Below are 17,667 nucleotides of genomic sequence, written 5' to 3'. Positions count from 1 at the left end.
AAATAACTGGGAAACAAAACAAACAATAAAAAGAACAGGAGTACTTGTAGCACCTTAGAGACTAATACATTTATTTGAGCATAAGCTTTCGTGGGCTAAAATCCACTTCATCGGATGCATGCAGTTAGTCTCTAAGGTGCCACAAGTACTCCTGTTCTTTTTGCGGATACAGACTAACACGGCTGCTACTCTGAAACCTGAACAATGTTGTCCTCCCTTCTTGTTTTTCTTTTTCCCTTTGGCCCCCAGGATTTCACTTTGGCCCTGTAGGAGGAAGCAAGTGAAATTGCCTAGCTATTTAAATCTTTATACCCAAAGCCAATTAAACTCACTAATGCTGACTTTGAGCCTCAGCCAACTTTGTCAGGCAGTGTTTGGTAGATGGCTGTTTCCAGCAATTTCTGGTTATCATTTTGTGTTCTGGATCCTTTAATAATGTGAATTAATGTCCTAAATATACCGGTTTGGTGGGTATATTTAGAACCAAAGTAAGTAATTTTCTATTAATAACATTTAGATTTTTTTTTTGCTTTTCTCCATCCCATAATCCCATCCACTGAATGTTATTAGTTTTTAATTAATCCATTGAGACAACCAAAAGAAACCCTCAAGTTTTCCAGATTTTCATTTGCAAAGCAGAATTAACACACAGGGTGCATGTCTTAAGTCATGAGTCAGTTCTGGTATCACACTGGGAGAACATTACTTTTTCCTCACTGACAAAAATAAATAAGATAATACAGTACTTTACACTTCTGCTACTTTTTTCTCTTCCAAGGAATCCAAAGAGCTGTACAAACATTAATTAAGGTTACAAAACCAATGCACAACAGATCGTTTTCTCATCATTGTACAGATGAGAAAACTATGGTAATACAGTCAGATTTCATATTGTATTGTCAGTATAGGTTTGATTTGAAGACGTCCTAGTCTGTGCTTAGTAATAAGGCATTTTGCATACGTTTATAATTATAGGGTCCTTCATCACTGCATCACAACAGTTTTAAACAGCCCATTTCAATGGAGTTACACATAGTGAATCAGGCTCCTAGCTTTAAAAACTTTGGTTTTAAATATGTTGAGGGTTGAGTGTGTGTGAAGTTTGGCACATGGATTTACTGATCAAACAGATAGTTGGGATTATATGCTAGGGGAAACAGCTGCCTCTTTACAACATGGTGCAAATCGTAATTATTCTAATTAATTTGGAGTAGATCAACATCATTTAATAGTTTGCTCAGAAAATGTTTATTGCATGTACTCTCAAAGGTTGATTAAAGGTATGATGTCTGTAGTCGTGGTGCAGGAACTAGAGTCCAGAATCTAAGAATTATTCCCCCTCCACCACAGTTAACTAAATAAAATATACATCAGTGAAGTGTTCTGAAATTGCTTTGTGAGCTCTTACAGTCAGGCATTTTAGTGATAGTGTTTTATCATATGTTCTCTAGGTGGAGTTTGAAGGCCTAAAACATGAAATCAAAAGGCTTGAAGAGGAAACAGAATTTCTCAACAGCCAGTTGGAAGATGCTATACGGTTGAAAGAGATCTCAGAACGCCAACTTGAGGAGGCCTTAGAGACCCTGAAGACTGAGCGTGAGCAGAAGAACAACCTTCGTAAGGAGCTCTCTCATTACATGAACATCAATGACTCTATGTACACCAGCCACCTGAACATCTCTTTGGACGGACTGAAGTTCAGCGATGAAACCACAGAGCCCAATAACGATGAAATCATGAATGGCTTTGAACAGAACTGCCTCAGCAAAATTAGCAATGGCAAGAATAATACATCCACTCCCAAGAAAAATGACAGCTTCCCTCCAGCCCCAAGCCTGGTCTCAGATCTTCTGAGCGAGCTAAATATATCAGAAATCCAGAAGCTGAAACAACAGCTCGTGCAGGTAAATGTCAAGATCCTAGATAATAAATCTCTGTTACACTAGCAGTCTGAGATTACTGTGGGGTAACCCAGTCGTCTTGAAAGATCTTTTTCATTCAGTTTCCCACAGTCTGATGCGTCTCCTGCAAATACTAAAACTTGAGCTTTTTCACCTCTCATAATGTACTTTTATATTTAAATGTACTATAATTCCTGTCTAATGCAATTCATAGTCTGATGAAAATGAAATCAATTTTAATTTGCTTAAGAGTCTATGCCATGAATTGTCATTTGCCTTTTCTATATTATAAGCAAGTCACCCAGTGTTGAAGAATATAAAACAAGGCACACATGAGTTGGCTAGACCTTGCTGAAAATTTTCTGATGAAAAATGGGATTTCATAAAAGCATGCGGGGTTGGGGCTGGGGGAATGTTGGTTTTGACAGAATTTTTCATTTTTTCAAATTGAGAAATATCAGGGAAAATCCCTAAATTGTTTCAGAATTGTGAGAAAATGCCCACTTAAAAAAAATAGTAATACCCCAAAAAGTGGAGGAAAGAAAATATATAAAAATTTGAAGGGAAGTTAAATTTTCACTTTTTAACTTAAATGGAAGAAAGTAGCACTTTTGTACTTTCCTTACCAGAAAAGAAGATTGAGTGAGACTGGGGGGGGGGGGATGTCACCACTATGTGTCATTTAACTTCCCCTCCCATGTTTTTTTTTCCCACCAAAATAAACAATATTCAAAAAATTTGATTTAAATTTTTTTTTTATAGAAAAACACAAGACTAGTTTTGACCAGTTCAGGAATTCCCTGAAGGTTTAGTGCCCTGTGCTGCACTGTGGGGTGACAATAGTTTGATGTCTTATCTTTTTCTGCTGCTAGCAGGGCTAATCTGGGGTTGATACAGCTATGTCAAACTGCTGCTATTGACTGTCTTCACATTTTTATTGTTATTTTTACAATGCCCAGTTGTTTCTTAGGCACTTTACAGGACAACACCAGTTTCAGCTCAACTTTGGCTGAACGGATAATGGTTTTACTAAGGGACCCAAACTGTGGAAGGGGAAGGTAAAACAGGAAAGAGTGTTGTTGTTTGAAAATCCTTAATGGATATAAGAACCACCCTATGATGCAAATTAGTAATGGTGCCAAGAGGTTTTGAGACTGAGTTCAATGTAAGTGGAGTTGCCTTTTCCACAGAGCGTAAGGGACTGAGTTTCTGCAGTTGTCTGACCTTTTATTGACTGTTGACCATTTTCTCATATGATTGTACAGAATAAAGCTGCACAAATACTTGCTTCCAGAGAATGAATGTCTGACTTTATGTATTTCAGATGGAAAGAGAAAAAGTTAATTTGTTATCTACACTCCAAGAGTCTCAGAAACAGCTGGAGAACACCCGGGGAGCCCTTTCAGAGCAGCATGAGAGAGTTGGCAGGCTCACAGAGAACCTTAATGCAATGAAAAAACTCCAAGTCAGCAAGGAACGTCAGTCTGCTCTTGACAATGAGAAGGAGCGTGACAGCCATGAAGATGGAGATTATTACGAAGTTGACATCAATGGGCCAGAGATCCTAGAATGCAAGTACAAAGTGGCTGTGTCAGAGATCGGTGACCTAAAAGAAGAGCTTAAAGTCCTGAAGGGCAAATATGAAGAGTGTGAGTCTAAATATGAGGAGGAGAAGAACAGATATGAGACTGAAAGCCAGGCTCTTACTGAAAAGATCACCTTGTTAGAAAAATCTAATAGGCAAGATAGAGAACAGGTAGCCAGACTGGAGAAGGAGCTGAAGAAAGTAAGCGACGTTGCTGGAGAAACACAGGGCAGTCTCAGTGTAGCCCAAGATGAACTAGTCACGTTTAGTGAGGAGCTGGCCAATTTGTATCACCACGTCTGCATGTGCAACAATGAAACTCCAAACAGGGTGATGCTGGATTATTACAAAGAGGGTAAAGGAGGACGCAGCAGCCCAGAGGGCAAAGGTCGAAGGTCTCCGATCCTGCTCTCTAAAGGGTTGCTATCGATAGACCTAGGAAAAGCAGAGAATGGAAGTGGTGACAGTAGTCCATCTCCAGTGTCATCCCTCCCATCTCCTGTGTCAGATCCTCGGAAGGAACCCATGAACATTTACAACTTGATCGCTATAATTCGCGATCAGATCAAACACCTACAAGCTGCGGTGGACAGAACAACCGAGTTGTCCAGGCAGCGTGTTGCCACCCAAGAACTTGGGCCGGTAGTGGACAAAGACAAGGAAGCTTTCATGGAGGAAATCCTGAAGCTGAAGTCCCTGCTAAGCACCAAGAGAGAACAGATAGCAACCCTGAGAACTGTGCTAAAGGCCAACAAACAGGTGAGCAGGTTTTGCAGAGATGAAATCCAGGGTTTTACACAGCTACATCATAAGCAAAAGCATTAAAGAAATGTGGCTAGAATGACCCTTGTTGCCATTTGCCACATGTGTTAGACACTGCAGTCATGGGTGAGATCCTGGCTCCATTCAAGTCAGTGACAAAACTCCCATTCATCAGTGAGGCCTGGATTTCACTCCATGTACATAGTCTAAGGGCTGAAGTTTTGTGATGCCAAGCAGTGCAGGGAGTCAAAACCTTGACATACTTTTGCATTTCATGAGTTCCAGTTTAGCTGAGATGACAAGAGAAATGGAAAGTGGCTTCAGTCTAGTGCCCAGGGAATATATGAATACATTCCTACATAATGTAACGCTATTGGCATCTTCTCTGAACTGGAATAGTGGGCTGTTGAAGATCAGGAGTAAGTACACTGACAAAGCATTCTGGGAAAGCTTCAATAGTGACAGCCTAAAACATATTAGGTTATATGTAGTGTAATGGATCAATAATCATTGAATTCAGTGAAAATAAAAGGTAAACATTATTTTCCTATTGAAAGAATTATGTTTGCTGATCTTTTAAAGGGATTGTAAAAAGTATGTCCTTTCTAAGATTTTATACACACGCACACACAATTCAAACACTGCTTGGTGGTGATAATGGTATAAGAACTTAAAAAAAAAAGCAGAATAAGGGAAGAAAAACAAGTAAAAATAGAGATTTTTAAATTTTGGCGACTGGATTATGTCATTTTGATAACCATAGTAGCACAGGTGGATTAGAACAATTGTGATCAGCTGTTTTTAGGGCTTAAAATGACAAATCCTTCATTAATTTAATCTAAAATTAAGGTGATATAAATTCAAATTTACCTCAAAGCATAGATGTTAAGATAAATAATAATTACATAGTACATTATTTCAGAAATAGACTTGTACTCATCTTGTTTGTAATATTACTGTTTGAGAAATGTAATCCATTCTGAAAATTAGGGTAGTTTAGAAGCTATATGTAGTTATAGCCGCAATAACTTGCAAATTGAGATTAAGTCCTCAATTTATACTGTTTAGCTTTTTGTGTCTTTGTTGGCGTTGATATGACTTACAGTAGCATTTGACTCAACAAAGTAGTGTTGGGAATATATATACAACTAGCAAAATATCCTCAGGCTGACCGCCTTGGGATGGTGCTTCATGGTTGGAAACAAACTTCTTTTCGTGCTCTGTCTCCCATATCCTAATGTGCAATTCATTTAATCTGTCCAGGAAAAATTGACTAAAAGTTTAACATTTCAGTACTAAGTAAATGCTCCATTGTATGAATGGAGATTAAAAACCTCATAACGAAACACTTCATAAAGTGGTTAGCTAACTGTTACATTTTTGTTCTTCTTGGTAAACAATAGACTGCAGAGGTAGCCCTTGCCAACTTAAAAAGCAAGTATGAAAATGAGAAAGCTATGGTTACGGAGACCATGATGAAGCTGCGTAATGAGCTGAAGGCTTTAAAAGAAGATGCTGCTACCTTCTCTTCTCTGAGAGCAATGTTTGCAACAAGGTAAAAAATACATGAACTCTCTTTGAAACCCCCAAACACTGCTTGTTTGTATGTGGAATAAATAGAATGTGTTAGTTGCAAGCAGAAGTATTAACCATGCAAGGATGCCATCATATTTGAGAGGAAAAACAAAAGAGGGATGCCTTTTTTCCTTCACATTTCTGCTGTTTGAAATGTTTAATTAAAGTGACTTGCAATTATATTTTCCTACTGCTTAGGAGAATGACAGGGATATAGCATGCTGCTGTAACAAATTATATTGACTCTGGAGTGGGAGTGTTTATAATGTAAAAATCAGGGGAAGGAGTAACTAGCATCAGTGACTTAAACTCAGATTGAGAGGGAATTATGTTTAAGAACATAAAATGAACATTACATAATGAAGATATATAGCTATAATTGAATCCTGCCGGTACAGAAAGTAATATGGGAGGTGCTGGCAAGCACTGAAGAATAGATGTCTATATATTAATAAACTAAAGACACCTGTCTCTCATGCCCTTTACAAAGTTAACCTTATCGGGGTCGCATCATTACTTCAGTGTGGAATTTGGTTCTGCCCTGCTTAGCTGTACTTTGTGGTGTTCCTGGAGAACATGCTGTAAAAGGTGTGAGCATTCCATTGCTGATCTGCATGTTACTTGGAGCTGCCTGTCACTGACTTCCTCTCTCAATCCTACAAAACCGAGCGTTGGGGGAATGTTGGGGGAAACTAGCCTGAAAAAAGCTTTATCTAAAGCAGGTGGTTCCAGGTTGGTAGAGTTTAAAAAAAAAACCCACAAACCTCTTGGAATAACAGAAGGCCATGCAGGGCTATCTAAACAATGCAAGATGGGCAGGGCAGATGTCATAAAGGCCTTTTAATATAACTCGATAGTTTGGATGTCTTGTTCTATTTATTTAAGATAACCACAGGGGAGGACAGGTCTTTTTGTGCATCTTTTCGCTAGGGTACTGCTTATACCTTTTTCTTGTCTGCTGTGAGCAATTTTTATGCTGAAAGGATTTTCTGTGCCATGTCAGAAAGTACCACGGTGAGGAATAATGGGAATGTTTGTGAGGACTCTGAGGCTTCATCTTCAATGCCCTTGAGAGGATAGCTCTAGAGCGGCACTCGCAGAGGTACATCACTCAAGAGTGATGATAGAGTTCAGGCAAAGTGCAGTGTTGGATAGACAACAATACTCATTTCCCTGCAATATCCTCGCATTTGGGTTTGGCTTAGAAAAAGAAACCGGATATGGAGAAGCTTTAAGGATGAATAATTGACAATGTAATGCCCAATACAGACTTCTTTTTTTTCGTATTCTCCTTCCCTTGTTTATCCTTATGTAACCCACACACACCCCCGGTGTGGTGTTCTGTCCCGTTTAGAAGCACTTAGAGATCACTAAGAGGGAGCGAGAAAAAATGAGTCTGCTCTACAGCCTTAGCTAACAGCCCAGTTGGCTTTTAGCTCATGCGGTAGAAGTTCATGCACTAAGTTCCAGAGGCCCCAGGTTCGATCCTGCCCGCTGCCGACAGGGATGTGTTGTCATTACACTTACACAGGCCTGGAACTAATACAGCCAAATCTTCCCATGGCTAGTTTTAGATCAGTGAGAAAATGGCTGGAAGCAGGAAGTGGAGGGGGTGGGAAGGGAAAACAATCAGCCTGTTCCTTTTTACTTTAATTTCCCTCTCCCACTTTTGAAAATCCTCTTTTGGTTGCCCTAAAGGAAATTTTTTTTCCCTCCAAGTCATAGAGTGAGATGCTGCAAGGGGAATTTTCTTTTCTGTTTTCCTTCTTCCCAGCTTATTGCCATTGAAAACTCAACCATGGTCTTTTACGGGTGAGAAGGTGCTTATGTACATGCGAGCGGGGGGCAGAGAGAAAGCTCTGCTGGAAGGTATAGACAAGGGGCTTGAGCCTGCAGCCTTATGCCCAGTGAAGTCAGTGGGAATTTTGCATGAATAAAGAACTCAGGAATTACTTTGTTTGCTTAACGCACTATAGACCTGCTTGCACAAATGAGTAGCTAACATTTCTGAGATCCTGTTTTACCTAGGCATTGTGATGAAAGAGCAATGAGCTGTCCGTAAGAGCACACAGTGACCCATAGAAAGCAGAGGACTGCATGGATAGTGATTCAGTGCACTAGCCTTTCACCTTTGAACACCTGAATTCATACTGTATCTTAAGTCACCCATATATGAGAGCAATAATCCACCCATCTGAGAAATTCAGAGAATTGTACAGTTACCCAGGATTATTTTATATCTAAACTGAGGCTAAGTGGCAGACTTGCATGGAGCTTGCAGAATTCCTCTCTTCCCCCAAATATGTCCCTCACTTCCATAACTCCTAAATTCTTACACACTATGAAGACTTAGATACTGGGCAGGGGAGGGGAGGAGAATGAGAAATGTATCTTTGTGCGGAGTTTAATCACTGGGATAGCTGTCCACGTTCAAAGATTCATCTCATCCAGTATGTTGGCTTCTAGTAGTAGCCTATATTCCTATTTTGGATGCTACAGCAACTGAGATAAGCATGGATCTGTCTTATCCACAGGGAACTGGCCATTTTGTAGTATATGAGGGAAGCTGAAATAATAAATAGGTGTTAATGATCTGGGCATGAAAATGGGGTCTAATTTCCTTTAAAGTAGGTTAATCTTACTAATTTGACAGTACTATCAACTATTTTCAATAAATAATGAAAACGCAACAGGACTTGAGATGTGGACGGGAGAAGCAATGCAAATCAGAGTTTGAAAAATTGCTTCTTCCATTAGATATACCCTCAGTAGCTTAATTTTAGAGTAGTAGACTCATAAATGCTGGAATATCTCCCCTCACCTAAGTAAGTAAATAGATAGACATACACTCATTTATCAAGCGATCTTAAAATAGTTGAGTAATAGAACATAGAAGTGCAAGCAGAAAATCTATTTAAGGCTCAAGTTTTAATAATTGTGTGCACAAAAATGTGCATGCAATTACCATGCATGCAATTACCATGCATGCAAATGGGGATCAGAATATTGAGGAATAGTCAAAATCTGCCATATTGATCTGAAAGTGGAATTTTTCCACTTAATTAGGACTCTAGTATTTATTCATGAATCAATTCATAACAGTCAAATATTTTGTTGTTAATTAGCAAACTTTCCCCATTAGAAGAAAGATGCAATAGGTTTTCCATTTAAAATGCTGAGAGAAAAGTAAACTGAGTTTTCTTTCAGGTTTACAGTCGCTAATAGGAAGCGTGGATGGTTCTAAATGTTCTCATGCAACAAAGACTTGAACATCTGTTTATTTTCCTGACTGCGGTAAATGTTAACTAGACACTGTTTCTAGTTTTATTACAAATATGAAGTGGCGCTTTTCTTTTTTTGGACCTTTTATTGGTACCATCCACTCTTATAGTTTAGCTGTCATCTGAAGCAGCTGTTGAAAGTGTATATTTCAAAATCATGACTCTCTGAAAAGTTCTTCATAATCCACTGCCCAAGTTAACATTTTGGAATCTGGTGTGTATCTTAGGAACATCTGCACCTAGAATTCTAAAAAAGCAAATCAAGAAAATCTGTGTGCTGTGAAGAGATTCAATCTAAGAGAAATGGTTTATTCTTAAAATAGACTCATAACATGGAAGTATAGTTGCACAGCTTGATATAAATTGTTTATTTTTTTTAAAACAAGTAAATCATTTCAAATTGAAAAGAAAAACTAAATGCCCCACAAACCACTCTTATTTATTAAAAATCTACCTAGTAGTTACTACTTAACATGTTGTAAATTGGTAGCTAACTTGATCAATAATAATTGTTTTAAAGTAAATTAAGTGTTTTAATGTGCATCTAATGAGGGGGGTGGGATTTGATAGCTGCTTTCAACTACCTGAAAGGGGGTTCCAAAGAGGATGGATCTAGACTGTTCTCAGTGGTACCTGATGACAGAACAAGGAGTAATGGTCTCAAGTTGCAGTGGGGGAGATTTAGGTTGGATATTAGGAAAAACTTTTTCACTCAGAGAGTGGTGAAGTACTGGAATGGGTTACCTAGGGAGGTGGTGGAATCTCCTTCCTTAGAGGTTTTTAAGGTCAGGCTTGACAAAGCCCTGGCTGGGATGATTTCATTGGGAATTGGTCCTGCTTTGAGCAGGGGGTTGGACTAGATGACCTCCTGAGGTCCCTTCCAACCCTGATATTCTATGATTCTATGATCTCTGTGATGAATTTATCAAAAACAGGAACTGTAGTGTACACACATTGTTTAGCTGTTTGTTTATTTTATCCACAAAGAAGCTGGTAAAATAGCACAGATGTAGAGAGAACTCAAGTGAAACGAGATCTTGTTTCATACATTTCCAGAAAAATATTTGAATCAAGAGCCTACTTCCAAAGAGCTATAAAGCTGTTAATGAGGTTCCTGTGGTTAAGGGGCTATATTAGCAGCACCAAATAAGGAAACCTCAGTAATGAATGTAGAGGATTAACTATTCTGGAAGGAATTTTTATACAGGAATCTTATCAAATTTAAGCTTCCAAGTAGATAAAGTTTTAAAAGTCATCAAATTTGAGCCAGATATTTAAAAGCACATACAGTAGTTGATTCTTTTTATCAAATGAGGTTATTTAAACTGTGATTTTTGTAATTTATTTGTTGAGAAGCTTGAAAATAAGATTTTTTTCCTATGAGACAGTTTTCCTGTAAAATTCTGGTGAGACTGAAATTAACATGGTTAAAATGTAAAGGTAGAGCAGGTCAAAATATGTTTCTAGACTGACAGTCATTTACAGAAAAAGTTACAAAGGGCTACATTTCCTAAGGCTCATTATGGAACAAAACACAATAGTAGAATAGATAAGAAATATACCAATCTTGGAATTTAAACAGAAGTTAGTATTTTTTTATTAATTCAGTAAGGAAACACGGAGGAAGAAGACTGCAGCCTTCCTGGCAGTTGCTTTGAGCCATCTGCACCCAACTATGAATAAATCAAAACATCGTGATTGTAATTTTCCAGCAGTCCCTAATACATGGGAATGGTGATTGAGCAGAGGTGCAGGGATTTACAGCATCTGAGGCTAAAGATCAAGAACACATGCTGGAATGAAAGAGTGTGGTAATAAGAAGTTGACTTGGTGAAGGACAGACAATAACTGGCCCACAAGTCATTATTTAAGAAGCTATTGTACTATGGCAGTCTAATTATAGGGCATTACTGCAGGTTTCGGGGAGAGGCTTCAGTTATTCAGGAAAAACCCAAACCCTGATCAAGAAGGTATTAATTAATCACTAGCATAGAAAAGCTGAAAGAAAGGAGGAAGATACTTCGGTTTCAATTTGAAGACTGGCTAATACTGATTCCACTGTTTTACTCCTTCCTCTTGTCTGACTTAGCTTCCCAGGTCCTAAAAATAACACTTTACCTTATTAGGGAACACACCTGCACCCTTCTAAAAAACCCGCTGAACCCAGGATGTGTACATAATGATCTTTTAGTGTGACCCTTATCATTCCCAGGACATAATTGGCTGCCTTGTGAGTAACCTAGATTGCAAGCCCTTCAGGGGAGAGATTTGTTTCTTTAGTTTGCACAAAATTCCTATCTTACCATGATTTTCCTTTATTTGTAACTGAACACAGAATTGGCTAGGTCCCTGCCTACAAACACTCAGACCCTGCTCCTTTTCAGGTGGGCTAGTCTCAGGAATTTTCTGTGCTGCACTGCCTATATCTCTTTGCTAACCCTCTATTTATATCCATGAGTTAGAGCAAAGGGCCCAGATTTTCAAAGGCACTTGGGCATTGCTGCCCTCGCTCAGCGTTGCAAAACCTAACTCATTTAGGAGCCTAATCAAAAGGGATTTAAGTGCTTCAATCCCATTGATGGAATTTAGACTCCTAAATCTCTTTTGAAAGTGAGATTTAGGCTCCTAAATCATGTAGGATTTGCGGCACTGAGTGAGGGCAGCAATGCCCCAAAACCTTTGAAAATCTGGGCCAGAGTGACCAACCTGGTCTGTGAGCCAGTGTGAGTCAGTAGAACAGTCTGCACTGCCCCCACAAGGACCTGACTCTGATACTTGGTCACACTACAGCACTAAGAATACACGAATAAGAACAAAATGCCAAGATTCAGCAAAAAGACCATAGCAGTTAGACTTACTGTGTCAGGAAATAATGCATGCGAAGATCAAAGCAGCTAAGGAAATAATAAGCAAGATATAATTTCAGGATGAGGAGCAAATATTCCTGTAAAAGGGTGCAAATTCAACTGGAGACATAAAAGCAAAATGAGACACTTATCCATTCCAAAGACAAAACATTTTCAAACGTGGTGTTCGTGTGTTTTATGTAAGAACCTGAAACCTCAGATCAAATAAATCCGTTCAGACCATTCTGCAGAAATATTCTGCCTCTTCTTCTAACAGAAGAAAAGTACTTCAGTTCTGCAAGGAGGACAAAATGAACATTAGCAGAAAAAAAGAACTTGCCACAGCAAATTGCAAATTCCCTGCTTCAGAGCGAAGGTTGCTGAATCTACTGAGCTGAGCAAGAGCCTGAGGAAAATGGTTATATAGAACATCAGCAAACAAAACCTTACAGTGAATCTCTAGAGGGAAACCATCTTCCCAGAAGCTAAGAACAAGTGAGAATGAGATGAGAATAGATGTTTTCCCTCCAGAATGAAGATGGAACAGTAATTAAGAAATGGCATCCAGCAGAGAGTAGATGACTTTGACAAGCAGTGTACAAGTGCACCTACATGTAATTAACAAGCATCCTGACACTCCAGTACTTCAGCAATAGGAGGGGAAGGGGGAAGACAAACTCTGCAGCCAGTCAGCAGGAGGGAAGATGACGTATTAGAAAATGCCGGTAAGGCGAAGATAGTGCATAGTCTGAGACTAGTATTAGAGTTGGAGGAGACTCGTCCAAGAAGGCTATCAGAATAACAGAACCAGGCTGTGACTTCTACCACCCAAACAGCAATTAATGAATAATTACTGTTCACCATCACAGAGATGGCATCTAACTGACAGTGTGAAAATGAAATGAAGGAAACAAATCTAAACACTGGCAGAGTGGTTAAAATACCAAAGCTAATTTGGAGGCTAGCCTCTTGTTCAGACATCATAGGGCCTACAGAACACTAAAGAAGAGCTTAACAATGGAAGCTGTAAACTGAACCAGAGCACAGTGAATATAAGAGAAATGCATAACTAAATGGGCTTCGTATTGGACTGGGACGGTTTTGGAACAAGTTATAGAATATTTCTACATTGGATAAATGCTCGGTTCAGAGAAGCCAGGTGGAGAACTGTGATCTTGAAAACAAGGCTAGAGTGGAGTCTCATAAGGCCTGACTAAAAGGCATTTCTCTCCAATTTCTACAGCCAGTGGTACGGTATAGCTCAGGGACAGTGAATGACCCTGTGTGTGACACCTTTTCCAGGTCCAGGACTGTGCACTGCCAATGTCCTAGATGCAAGTAACAAGACAGTGGCAGAAAAAATAAGAATTCAAAATGTATTTGATAGAAATGGTGTAAAATGACACTAGTGGCTTCTTGTACTGATTTATGTATTTATATTTATACCAACAATGCACCTATCCTAGGCACTGCTGACATAAGATTGAAAAATACAGTGAAAATGGCCAACAGCTTCCCTCAAACCAGAATATGACCAGACCTTGAAAATCAATAATGTTCTCGTATCCCCTTGAGGATAGCTTTATGAATAGGTTCATGACTGGGACCGCGGAGATCTGGGTTCAGATCCCCATTCTGCCTCAGCTTTCCTGTGTGATTCTGGCCAAGTCACATAATTGCTGTGTGCCCCAGTTCCACATCTGCAAAACTTGAGTAATGAGACTTCCTCACCTCACAGGAGTGTTGTAAATACTTGGCAGGTTTTGATTTTAACCAGTGAAGGCCCTGCCTATTTGAGAAGCTGCCACTTTGATTAGCTGTTGGTCGGGTGCTCTCCATGAAAGGGGCTTTAGAATTTACTCCCCATTAAGTTCAAAACAGCTCCAAGCTTTCGGAAAAGAGCATGGGATAAGGGTTTGTATTTGCTCTAGCCTATGGGTACTTTCATGGCCCTCATTACCACACGATATGACCATCTGACCATTTTGAACTTAATGGAGAGCTAATCAAAACAGCAGCTTCTCAAATAGGCAGGGCCTTCATTGGTTAACATCAAAACCTCAAGTGTCACTCAGTAACTAATAGTAGCTAGTGGCGGAGAGCAGCTGCAGAGGCCCTCTGTTCTGTATACGTAGACTAGATGGAAATTAAATGGTTCACCAGGGTTAATTTCACCCCTGATACAGAAATGGAGTTTCCTGTGGATTTCATTTAATGGTAAATTCAATTTTTTTTTCAAGTTTGGTCATGACCCTTCAATAGGATGGAAGTAGGCAGACCCTTGTGGCAGAGTCCCATTGCATTCCTTGGAAGTGCGGAAGGACTGAAGGGTCCAGCTGTGTGGCTCTGACCTTGGCCTTTGTACTATGGAGATATTTCTCCTGGGAAATATGAAGCTGCAGAAGAGATTCTCCATATAATTTATTTTCAAAAACAGTTATTACAAATAATTTGCAAAAGTATTTATTCCATATGGCTGAGATAAGTGATCTAGGAAACTATATATTGGTTATAATCTGTACTTGATTCTTAGCCAAATGGCACCAATCCCATCATTAACTTTCTTTAAATGTGCAGTTCAAGTGAGTTTTCAATGTAAGATATCCAGGAGATTAGGGAAAAAATAAGAAAAGTCAGAGTCAAGATTTCCAATAGATATTTGAATTGGTTTGATCTCATCTCAAAATGTATAAATCTGAGTTCTTTTCTTTTTTACCTGTTTTTTGGATTCATGTATTTTTTTTTAATACATTTGAAAGAATGCCTTAGTTTACATGGATCTGCTAAGCATGTGTGCTACAGATGCGCGATACCACAAAGGCAGAAAGGTCAAGATTATGAAGCAACTTCATCAAATGTTTTAGACACTGGATTAGGACTAGGACCTTGATCCTGCAGTTGGATCCACAAGAACTCATGTGCAAAGCCATAGTGACACCACTCAGGATTGGGTGGTCTTGGGATAACTGCATTTCAGTTAGGTTGTTTTTCTCTTTTCTTTTCTGTTTGTTTTCCTTGCTATGCACTTTTGTGTCAAGGCAGCCGAGGGCATACGTGTGTGTGTGTGTGTGTGTGTTAATCTAAATGAAATGAGTTGAGAGTTCAACACCTTCCAGAATTGAGACCTTAAAAAATGACGGCTAACTTCTATAGCTTTTAGTCAAGCAAAATTCCATGAAGTCCAGTGGGAGCTTGGCTTGAGAAAGAATCACAAAATTTGGCCTTACGTGAAAGAAAATTAGAGGTTGGCCATCTAACCTCTAACCACTGTAACTTTTGTTTTTCTCTCTACATTGCATGGTGAGCTGATGCAAAACGTCAGCCATTTAAAAATTGGCATTCTAAATAAATTCACATGGTGTTTAGCTTGGCTCTAAATCTTGCCTTCAGTACCCAGCCCAAATTAGGGATCGTTTTGGAGGTAGGGGAAAAAGGAAGAATCTTTACTTCTGCCCTCTAACCTACAAAGCAGCAGCAGAACTACTGTGCGTTTTCTACTGTAGTCTTGGGTGGAAGGGTAACGGAGCTACATAATGACAGATTCACCTTCTTTTCCCTGACCCCTCTATCCCTCCACATGCCCACTCCTCTAGCAGTATGAGCACACTGTTTCCTCTGCAGGGAAGGGCCTCTTCATTCCTGCTGCTGATGGTGGGTTGTTAGGAATTTTCTCATCAAACTTATTTCAGATGTAAAGACAGAGCTTAATATGGCAGGTAGAAACTAGTACCTCTTATAGCCATGCTGCTCTTAGTCTCTGTTAGGGTCCATGTTAATTTAAATGTCTTTTAGCCATTGCTTTGATATATTTTCTATCTTTTAATAAAGAGGAAAAATTGGGAGACTTTAATCCGCTCTGCTCTTAATTTCTAATGCAGGTGACAGTTTAATCTAATGTGGTAGAGGCTAAAGTAGCTGACATTGTTCCCAAAGAGACTTCTTCAGTTAGCTCTTTCTGCTTGTTATGCTTTACTGCTGTCTTATAAATTGGCATTGTACTGATCACAACTGAAAAATGGGCAAAGGTAAATTAGTATAATTAAGTGCAGGTGCCAATAGCTACATGGGTTGCATTTGCAAATACAGATCTTAGCACAGTAGAAGAATATGGCAAAACACATGATTAAAAATATATCAGGATTAATTAACCATTCTGAACACACTGAAATTCAAGATGATCAAAAATGTATGCAGAAATAAGGAGAGATTGGCACGTGCAGTAAGTAATGCTAATGTTAAACTGCTTTGGAAAATGAGGTCTTTAACCCTCGAGACATTGATATTCAGCATGCTTTTGATTTTTGTTTTTAAAGAATAATTTAGCTTTAGACATGGACATTTTAAATGGTTTTAACTTTTAGTTTTATGGAGTCCTTCAGGGATTTTCCTCTCTCTGTATCATCTGAGTTTGAGGGTTTTTTTACAGTGTTGCTTATTTAAAATTTTACAAGTTGATGGTTTCCTTAAATTCTTGTTTTCCTGGTTAATCATCAGTGATAAAGTAAGCAACATCAAAGCCTTATATTCAAGGTCTGCATCATAATATTCATAATATATATATGAGTAGCATAATTCAAGTCTGTGCACATACTGTTATTTTTATAATATAAAAACAGTATGTGCACAGCAGACTTGAATTATGCTAATTTTATTTTCCTTTGTAAGCATAAAAGCTCAATTATTTTAGTTTCAAAAGTGTGGGTTTGGAACAAAGGAAACTTCAGTTCCACCCATCTAATGATGCTACATTGAATACATACTCTGAAATGTTGCTTTGCACAAAATGTGAATTTATAAAGAGGGAAGATATTTTGTTCTTACACCTGCAAAGCTACAAATCGATATCAGTTTATGTAAAAACAAAGTCATAATGTTAGTGTGAATTGTTATACTGCATTGATATAAGACAGCGCTGGAGACCATGGTTTCTAAGTATACTTAGGAAAGGACTAACACTCTGTTGAAGAAAATTAAAATGCCAATAATAAACAGCCTAGGGGAGGAAAGCAGGTCAGTGGTCCCAGCACCCCGGTTGTGTAAAGTCTGCATCCACTTCTAGTAAAACCTGGATCTTTTTCAACCTGTTTAAATGGACCACTATTTTTATATGCAAAGTATCACTTTTCTGGTTCTACAAAGGAATCCTGAATAGTATCAGGCACAGAACCGGTTAAGATACTGATTTATTTCACTTACAGAATAATTTAGCCTAAAGAACCATTCAGGAGAATGGATTCAGAAAAGAGAGCCATAAAACGTCTCATATGTTAGTAAAACTCCAAGACATTCTAACCCACACATGAGATCAGTCATTCAGGACAGTAAGAATCCCAACTACATTTCTGCTGCTGCTAGCAAGAAACCACCACCTATATTAATGAAATCGTGTGAGAACAAGATGGGGGGGGGGGATCTCATCATATTTTAAAAAATAGTAAATCATTTTCCATTGTCAGGTTTATAATGGCTTTCATTTGATGTTTAAGCTTGCATTAGCAAAAAGCTTGATGGTGCAATGCTTTTAGTGCAGTAGCTTTTCACAGGTGAAATCTTAGATTTAATTACAGCTTAGATCACACATGCACTGAGTTTACTGGCCTTATTCTAGTCTCCTACGTGCATTTGTCCATGTTACCAAACTACCACCCAGCTTGGCACAACTGATAGTCTTTGATCAGGAGACGCCTAGATAATCCTCAGCTTGCAATGTTCCTGCT

At 38.8% G+C, this 17,667-nt stretch overlaps 1 protein-coding gene across 2 annotated transcripts in view; it reads left to right on the top strand.

The window, feature by feature from the left end:
• Positions 1 to 17,667, top strand: part of BICD2 (BICD cargo adaptor 2) — a 148,374-nt gene that overhangs the window by 120,435 nt on the left and 10,272 nt on the right. For both annotated transcript variants that reach the window (XM_039481446.1, XM_039481445.1), the window contains exons 4-6: positions 1,452 to 1,904; positions 3,226 to 4,245; positions 5,652 to 5,803. In XM_039481446.1, coding sequence (XP_039337380.1) covers positions 1,452 to 1,904; positions 3,226 to 4,245; positions 5,652 to 5,803 — 1,625 coding nt within the window. The remainder of the gene's footprint in view (positions 1 to 1,451; positions 1,905 to 3,225; positions 4,246 to 5,651; positions 5,804 to 17,667) is intronic.

The sequence above is a fragment of the Mauremys reevesii genome, linkage group 7 (assembly GCF_016161935.1).
Source record: "Mauremys reevesii isolate NIE-2019 linkage group 7, ASM1616193v1, whole genome shotgun sequence".
In the NCBI taxonomy this organism is placed as follows: domain Eukaryota; kingdom Metazoa; phylum Chordata; order Testudines; family Geoemydidae; genus Mauremys; species Mauremys reevesii.
Note: the sequence above shows the minus strand (reverse complement) of the source record. Positions and strands in the feature narration are given on the sequence as shown.